Below are 9,424 nucleotides of genomic sequence, written 5' to 3'. Positions count from 1 at the left end.
GCGACTTCACTTTCACTTTTCACTTTCATGCATTGGAGAAGGAAATGGCAACCCACTCCAGTACTATTGCCTGGAGAATACCAGGGAAGGGGGAGCCTGGTGGGCTGCCATCTATGGGGTCGCATAGAGTTGGACACGACTGAAGCGACTTAGCAGCAGCAGCAATATGTGCTGGCACTGAGTTAGGTAATCTGGAATAAATACAAAGGCAAACACAACAGAAAAGGTCTTGCTTTTGGAACTTTTATTCTAACAGGAAAAAAAAAAAAAACAGATTTTTTTAAATGGTCAAATAAATAACCTAGCCAGATTCCTGGCTAAAAAAAAATGGAGCTCATGTGTGTGGAAAGAACCTTCTCAGATGTTTGTCTCTACCAGGAAAATGAGAAACGAAGCCATTACTGATGGAAGAGGAAGGTTAAAGAAAGGTTTGGGTTGTTTTGTGGTTTGATTTATCTTTTAGTGAAAGGGAATACGTGAGTATATATGTATTACATGCTAGTGGGCATTATTTCATAGACAGCTAGTTTGAAGATCAAGAAGAAAGAAGAAAATTTTTAAACAGGTAAAGCAGGGAAGAGGAAATGAGTCTAGTGCACAAATAAATGGTCCTCTTCCTCCTCCGTATTGGATGGAAGAAAGAGATCATTCAGATGCAGGTGGGTTTGTGTTTCAGTGGTAGAAGTGAGATTCCATGGTGGGAGGAGGGGATGTGGTTGGTTTACAAGAGGAAAAGACATGATGTAATTGTCTCAAACAGTGAAAAAAAAAAAAATGCTCATGAAGAAACTGAAGAAAAAGTGGTGGGCCTTTGAATGCTGATTTGAAATCTCTGATCACTAATAAAAAGCAGTGGTTCTCAACCAGGAGGGACTTTGTCTCCTCACCCCCAGCCTGGGGACATTTGGCCTCATTTGGTGATATTTTTGGTTATCACACAGGGCGGGAGGGGAATGCTACTGGTATCTAGAGGGTAGCAGGCAGGGATACTGCTAAACATACTAAATGTGCAGGCAGGACAACCCTCACAACAAGAATCAGGAGCCCAGAATGTCAACAGAACCGAGGCTGGGAAACCCTGACATAAAGTGATGTCATATTTGTGTATAGACCATCTCGCAAAAGTTACAGAAGGAGACAGTGATGTTCCTTGTGGGCAGAGGTGGAGCCACAGGACAGGACGAGAAGAGGACTTACTTTCATCCTATATCTTCGTACACCTTTTACAATTTGTACCATGTGCATGTATTACCTATTCAAATAAATCAAAAGACAGAAATAATTCACTGATGGATAAATAATTGATTGGCTGATTTAAGTAGATGATAGATAAAAATAAAATGAAACTAATCAATCAGTTGGAGTTATTTTTCTCCAGCAACATCCAGCTGCTAGGATGCCAGCATAAAGAAAATGAAATTTTTACAAGAGGAAAATAGTGACTGTAACAGAGTATTTTGGAGTTCAGGGTCTTTCCAAGGTACTAATTGTAATGACAGATCATGGAAAAGAGTGAAGATAAAGAAGGAGTTGATAGATAAGCAAGAAAATGATATTATTTATTAATTGAATGTCAAATATGGGAAAATATATATTTTAGGAGAGAAAATGTTGGACCAATTGAGTTGGAATTACAGGAGATTGTGTTGTGAAAATAAGGTGCTGAAGTCAAATTTTAACAGAAGTGTTATTTTTAACAGTGACAAAATATAAGGAGAAGTCATGGTAATAAGCATTTGGACAAAATAGGAAAAGGTCATTGTGACTGACCAAGGTGAGAGGGCAAGAAACAGGTGTTTGGATGGATCTCTCAGATTTGTAGCTTCTTCTGGAGAATGATGTACCTCCCCTTATTAATAATGGCAGATACTATTTTTGACATTCCACTATGTATCAGATACTTTATGTACGTATTACCCCACTTTTGTCCAAAAAAGGTCAAGTGACCTGCATAGTTATTAAGTAGAGGAACGAAGATTCAAATTCAGGTTTTTAGGCCCAAAGTTTATGCCCTTTCCATTGTGCCATGTCTCTGCCACCACGAAAAGACAAACTGTCATCAAATCTATGGGAAATAGGTGAGCTTAACACTGGCAATAATATTGGTAATGGAAACTGGGTAGTAGGAGAAAGAAGGGAAAGAGAATATAGTGAGGAGAGGAGAGCCTGGCAAAGATGCAAAGGTCTGCCTCATAACTCTTCTCACACTAGTATATTCTTCTTTAAGTGGGCTTAAGTCATAATGAATGAGGAAGCCATGGAGAAAAGAAATAATAAGGAAAAGATACAAACCTTAGTGATTTCCAAATAGAACACTTATAATGCCTACCTATATTATAAAATATAGTTTTTGTTATGGGTATTCTTTTCATTAAAAATGTACAAAATACATATAAATATGGTTATATTATGGGAAAACAGCATTAATAACTGACAATCAAAGAGCTTTGAGGACTATTAGAGTTGGTTACCAAAAAGCATTCAAAATCTACCATCAAATGCAGCCCATATTCTAACATGCCCTTCCCAATTTCCACATTCTTTCTACTTATGTAACCCTCTAGTCACATACTCACACTCACACACACACACACACACACACACCCCTACAATTGCACTGGAAATATACATGCTGTATAGGGAGTGCATTAAGTTCCCAAAAGATTTCTTTTGCTTCTCTGTTAACATGACCTGATGGCTCAGACTGTACATCTAGAAATAAAGATGCTGCCAGTGGGATGCTGGCCTTTCAGTCTCTTTAGCTTATCATGCAAGCCTGGTCCTCTTTTCCCATCCCTTATACATTCATGTCATATCCATATACATGAAAGACAGCCTCCCCTGAGGTAGACAGTAGACCCACCCCAAGAGGTGAGTTCAAAGGTGCCATTTTCAATGTGTCCGAATGCACTAGGCCACTTAAGATGAGTGTAGTTGCTGACACAAGCAACTGGTAGTCACTTTTCCCTGCCTTTGCACCTCCACATGGCAGCCCAGAGTTTCATGTTCATTGCTCACAGTCCTCCTCCTGTCTGGTTTGTGGACCTTAGGTGAGATAAGGAACTGTAGACCTGCTGGACTCTGTGGTCTCAAGATCCTCCTGGTTCATGTCTTCGCTCATGACCTCAAGTGGACTTCAGAAAACTCTCATTCAAGACAATATTCTCAGGGCCTGTAATAAGGAATCATAATGGAGAGAATCCCAGAGTGCTTTTCTTAGAGTTTATATAAGCCAAAAAATGTCTTAGATTCCTCAAAACTGACCAGAGAGAGTTCAGATACATTGACATATAAATGGTCAGCACTGGTTAGATTGAATACAGCCCCCAGGTAGCTGCTGCGGGCCCACATCTTGCCAGAAGTGCAGTAGTTCATCATCTTCCCCTCCATCAGCACCATGTCCTGGGGGTACCTAAAGTTCCTGGAGTAGACCTTGTGGCTCAGGGGCTGGTTGTTGCAGGACTGACCCCGGAAGTACACTTTGGAATACACAAAATACAGCCCAGTTTCATTGATCACAAGGCTGCCCTTCTTGTACTTCACCCCAGAGACCAGGGCAATTCCATAGGTGTCTTCCCATTCCAAAGGGATGGATCTTGAGTTGAGCTTGCCTGAAATCAAACCAGAGAGGAGCTTTCAGCCAGGAATGCTCATGTATCCCACAGATCAAGCTTTCAAGGCAAAACTGTGGACCATTCCTTGAGCAAATGCTTTTTCCCTAAGTGACAGAGAACTGGGTGATGGGTCAGACCTGACCTGTTACTGAACTTCTTCAGCACGTTTATCAAATTGACTCCCTCGATTTTATCATCCACACAACTGGGACAATAACATATGTTTCTAACCAGCTGCAGTGAGAAAAGACTAGGATGATTTTAGCTCTCTGGAACAGAGATTCTATGAACAGAGGTTCAGAACTAGCATCCAGATTGCTAGAGTTTGAGTCTCTTCATGAGAGGAGAAGTCAAATCCAAGGAACTCTGAAGTTCTAAAGTTGGAAAGGATCTTAGGAATCATCTAGTCCAACTCTTCACCTACACGAAAGATTCTTCAGTATGGGCAAAAATCCCCTGTCCTTTGTATCTGCACAGCATGGTGTACATACCTACTTCAAGCAGAGAATGCTGAAAATATTGCTTTCATACCTTTCATGTCTTTCCCTATTAGATTGTAAGCTCCTTGAAGGCAGGTGCCATGTGTGATTCAACTCCACATGCCCCAGGTTTGGCACAAAGCATGTGCTTAAGAAATATCTGTTGATCTAAACTGGATCATTTTACAGCCTCTGCTGACATAGTTTCAGGGACAGCAGCATGCCAGTTTCTGTGATACGCATCCACTTTGCAGATACTGGTGGACTTCACACTGACAGTGCCCCCACTGTCTTGCTATCAAATCATGTCACTCCACGGCACGACCACGTGTGCCAGGACCCAGCCTCCCTTCTCCTATTTCTGCATGGACAGAGTAAAGCTCTCCCAGAAAACCAGGGAAACACATATTGAAATAATTCACTGTTCACCATCTCCCCAGCTCTCACCTCTTGGACCTGTGTCCCAAATTCCCCAAGGGTCCTTGGAGCGAGTGAAGAGAGTGAGCTCCTTATGAGCAGGGATCATGTCATAAGCAGCTCCATTTCTCCTGTTTAGAGCAGGGCCTTGCCCAGAGCCGCCCTTTGTGTGTGTGTGTGTGTGTGTGTGTGTGTGTGTGCATGTGTGTGGTGTTGACGTAACTAGAAAGATGTGACTACTCTTGGGTTTCAAATACTGTCACTGGAAAGTATCATCTCCCTCAGAGCACAGTCACGGAAACCAACCAGCTACTCTGCTTTTTGCCAAAGGCTTTCCCAAGATGGCCCTCCAGATACAGACCTGTTAAATGAGCTGCTTTTTTCAGTTCCTTTTTCTCAGAGGGTGGACTGGGGTGACCTGTATTATAGAGAGATGAAAGATACATGTAAAAGTGACATAACTACTATTCTTTTTTGTGGGACTCTAAACAGGGCATTTAAATAAAAGATATTTTTATAAGCATAAATGGCAACAGTCTAACATCCACTAATCATTCAAGTCCAAACTGCAGGACTTACAGCAGCCTATATTTCAGAAACAGGTAAAAAGGAGTCAAATTAAGATAGACATGCATAAATTATAAATTACAAAACAATATAAAGGTCAGTTTATAAAGCCCTCCATATAAGTTACTGCATTTATAACTCCCAACAATCCTTTGAGGCGGCAATCCTTACAGATGCCAAAATGAGCTTGGAAGTTGGGTGACTTGTCCAAGAAGACCCGCTAACTCAGTGTCAGAGTGGGACCAACACTCAGGTCTCCTGAGTCCAAATCCCGGGCTCTTGCGTCTCTGGCTCTGCTGCCCTCAGGACTACAGGACAAAGGTTGAAGAAGACTGCTAATGTCCAGGCCACTAGGTCTTCCCCAGCGGCATTCTACAGTTGGCCCCAGATTAATTCCTCTAAGGTCTCAAACACCGCGAATGACTCCTCATTAAACAGGTAATTGCACACAGGTGTTCCCCACCACACGCTCTCTGCCCATCTGTCCAGCCTCCTCTGGCTCACTCCCCTACCCTGGACACTGCCACACAACAGTTCTGAGCACACCCAGCCTCCTGCCTCTGTGCTTTTGTCCGTGCTACTCTTCCTGCCTGGAATGCCCTCCCAAACTGATCTCTGTGTCAAATTCCTATTGACACTACAAACACCACCTAAAATATCTCTTTTCCTGGAAAACATTCCCAAGCCTTTCTAATCAAATATGATTTTTCCCTCCACTGAAACCTGGAAGCATTCTGGCTTCACCCTATTTTGTCCATTCTGACTCACCTTTTTTTCAATGGTAACTGGATGACTGGTCTTACTCCTCCAAATAAATAGCAAATTCCTTACTATATGTTTCATCTACCAGAGTAATTAGCTCAGTTTCTAACCCAGGGCATGCAATCAGTATATGTGCATTAAATTAAATTGAAAGATTGAAAATAGACAACAGTTCTCAAAATAGATACTATTTCTCTGACTTGAGATATTTCAGTGGAATAGCACTACCATTTGGCTAATGAGTTCAGCTAACTTAGACTTTGAAGAAAGTTGCATAGAAGAGTGCTCATCCACAGCAGGCTCCTCACGGTTAGCCTGTAAAACTCCATATGATGTGCGCATGCTCCCACCGAGACTATGATGTGAGCAGTCATTCCCTCTGTAGCTGCCCAAGACCACACATCATGAGTGAGGTGTTAGCGAACAGGAAAGGCAAAACTGAGTCTCTTCTACATTCCTATACCACAAACCATCTGTGCAGCTATCTGGCATTCAGCCATAAACTGACAGGAAATGGAACAGAGAACCACATGCTGCCTATCTTTATATCCCTCAAGTGTTGGTCTCATAGAAGGTACTCAATAAAAATATCTGCTGGATAAATGCTGGAATAAATAAAGTAGAAATATACCCTACACTTTTGAGGATGACTGTTTCCTGCTCCAGGGTCTTTGCACATGACATTCTCAGAGCTGGACTGCTTTTCCCAGCCTCCCACACCCCCGGCCCCTCCGCCACACATACACACACTCACATTAACAACACCTCCTTAGAGGGGACTTTCCAGACCATTCTATCTTAGGTTGCATTTAGCACAGCTTGAAAGTCTGTTGTCTGTTTGCTTGCTTTTGTTTATCTTCTCTAGCATGCTAAGAGCTCCATGAGAGCAGGCCCCTTGTCTCTCTTGTTCTGCTATCACCCACTAACCCACACCCAGACTGGCATGCAGGAAGCACTCCAAGAACATTTGTGAAAGAATAAAAGATTCAGTGAGTTAACTGTGGAAAAATGACAGTGAACCAAATAAGAAAGTTTAAATAATCTACAGTAGTAAGTACCTCCCAGTTAACCTGTTGGAGTATAAGTCCTTCTAGATGCTTACTAAGAATATGAAAATATGTATATGTATTTAAAGAGTGAATATTAAATGAAATACACTGTTTTATAACTTGTTTTTTTATCTAACAACATGGACAATCTCTATGATATTGAATGTCCTTCTAGTATACAGCTTTAGTTGCTGCATGTTATGCTCTTGTGTGAATACACTGTGATGTGTTTAACTAATTTCCTATTGAGTGGCATTTAACTGTCTCCTAAATGGTTTATTAGAAATAGTCTTCTAAGAAAGTGGTGAACATCCTTATTATAAATTTTCAGACACATTTTATTTTCTTTAGATAGCTTTAGTGATGAGATTACAAGGTAAATTAACAGTATTAATCCTTTGATATATTTTTCCCAACTGCTCTTTAGAGAAGGTATAGTGGAGAAGGCAATGGCACCCCATTCCAGTACTCTTGCCTGGAAAATCCCATGGACGGAGGAGCCTGGTAGGCTGCAGTCCATGGGGTCGATAAGAGTCGGACACGACCGAGCGACCTCACTTTCACTTCTCACGTTCATGCATTGGAGAAGGAAATGGCAACCCACTCCAGTGTTCTTGCCTGGAGAATCCCAGGGACGGGGGAGCCTGGTGGGCTGCTGCCTATGGGGTCGCACAGAGTCTGACACGACTGAAGTGACTTAGGAGCAGCAGCAGCAGCAATTTACATGCCCACTGACTGTCACTAAGCAGACCCTTTTCACTCACATTTTTTGCCAATTGGGCTTTATTTTTTTAAACTTCACTAATTAGATGGGTCAACCTAGGTATCCCCCTTTTTAAAATTTGCATCTCTTATCTCATTAGTAGAGTTGCTAATTTGATTTCTATGTGATAACACACCAATTTCTGGCCCATCTGGTTTGGCCTAAGGAAGATACTTAATACTTGTTATTGGGACAGGTTGATCTGACTCATCTGCTAACTTGATTTTTAATCACTAAAAGGACTCTAGAGAGTGTTGAAAGATGAGTAATTTGGTACCCCTTTTACCGGCCACATTTCACTGATCTTCAAAGCTATTTTATATTAGAAATCCTCCAGAAGCTTTATTCTTCTAACGAACATTTGTACTCTGCTTGGGTACATCTGGAATTTCTCTTTACAGGTTCATACCCAGAATTAGAAACCAGAGGACCTTACCAATAGCTCCTACAAGAGCCTACCTTCCAGGGCAATAGGGTGTCTTGGGTTTCTCAGGCACAGCCTGAGAATTTGGAGCAGGCTTCCCTGACTAGATGACCAATGCTGTCTTCTCTTTGCAGAGGCATCTTGCCTGTCATCTTTATTTCTCATTCCATGACCATCAGAGACAGATAGGAGTAGGAGTTTCCCTGTGTCACAGGGCCAGAGCATGTACTGGTAAGAGCTGGAGGTGACAAGGCATCAGGAGCCTGAGTTCCTTCTCAGCCCCATTCCAGCCTCTGTGCCCAGAGGTCTTGGGCACATTACTAATCTGTCTGGTGTTTTGTTTCTCTTCTGAAAGGTGAGATGACTGGACTGGATGTTCTCTAAGCTCCTTTCCATCTTAGTTTAATGAGTATTCTAAATCCACAGTTTCCCAAACTATGTCCTGAAACTTTAAGAGGCCGACGTTCAACATTGTGATCTTCCTGTCCTGGATGTCACATAGAGGATTTCCCTTTATTATCAAAAATAGTGCATGATTGTCTCCGAGTGAAGTGGGACTACCCTCTGAAAAATGCCTAACATTTTCCTCCAAGCTTTCCAGCGGCTGCAAGAGAACCACCCTAATGTGGATGACTGCTTGCCCACTCTGTAAAAGCTTAAATATAACCTATTAAAATTTAAATCAGATCTGACTCTTAAGTAATCTCTTATAGAGTTTAAATAGGAGAGCAAGGATCTTTCCCAGCAACAGCTGTGTCTGCCTGCACCTCCCCTTCTCTCCTGAGGAGCTATAGCCGCCGCCCTGTGCATGGGAATCAGGAGGCCTGAGGAAGGGGGCAGGCCTGGAGCCAGCTCCTTGTGGGGGCAAAGGTCCAGGGTTGTACATGTGTGTTTCTCTTTCCAAATTCAAGCAGAAATTAGTTTTGAATTTTTTTGTGATACTTAACTAAACTAATTTTGAACAGTTAAACTCACTTCATATTTTAGGGCAGTTTCAAGAACCAAAATGACATGAGATTTTGGAATTGGTTAGGATTTCTCTTCCATAGTCTATATGTGCCCAAGAATAAGATGGAATTCAAGGTACTCCTCCAACATGGTTCGGTGCTGAGGACTGTTTTTAGAAACTCAGTGTGCAAGCATAAAAAAACTCACCTATTTGCTTCTCCAAAGATGATGCTGTATGCCTTTGGCTGGTGGACTGGCAAAAGAGAAAAGATATATAATAACTATGAAGCTCTTTAAGCAAAGGAAGAACTGTCAAATAAACTAAGCACTGGAAAGGAAATCTAAGCACGCAGAACCTCTCCTAACTCAGACTCTGGCCAAGCAATTGTGCCTGTCCATGC

At 41.9% G+C, this 9,424-nt stretch overlaps 1 protein-coding gene across 3 annotated transcripts in view; it reads right to left on the bottom strand.

The window, feature by feature from the left end:
• Positions 1-229: 229 nt before the first annotated feature.
• Positions 230-9,424, bottom strand: part of FASLG (Fas ligand) — a 48,086-nt gene continuing 38,891 nt past the window's right edge. For all 3 annotated transcript variants that reach the window (XM_070768184.1, XM_070768183.1, XM_019976965.2), the window contains 3 exons: positions 9,231-9,276; positions 4,872-4,928; positions 230-3,611 (listed from right to left, as the gene is read on the bottom strand). In XM_070768184.1, the coding sequence (XP_070624285.1) occupies positions 3,217-3,611; positions 4,872-4,928; positions 9,231-9,276 (498 nt within the window). In that variant the 3' untranslated portion in view covers positions 230-3,216. The remainder of the gene's footprint in view (positions 3,612-4,871; positions 4,929-9,230; positions 9,277-9,424) is intronic.

The sequence above is a fragment of the Bos indicus genome, chromosome 16, assembly GCF_029378745.1.
Source record: "Bos indicus isolate NIAB-ARS_2022 breed Sahiwal x Tharparkar chromosome 16, NIAB-ARS_B.indTharparkar_mat_pri_1.0, whole genome shotgun sequence".
Lineage (NCBI taxonomy): Eukaryota > Metazoa > Chordata > Mammalia > Artiodactyla > Bovidae > Bos > Bos indicus.
The sequence above is the reverse complement of the archived record's forward strand: the minus strand, read 5'-3'. Positions and strand labels throughout refer to the sequence as shown.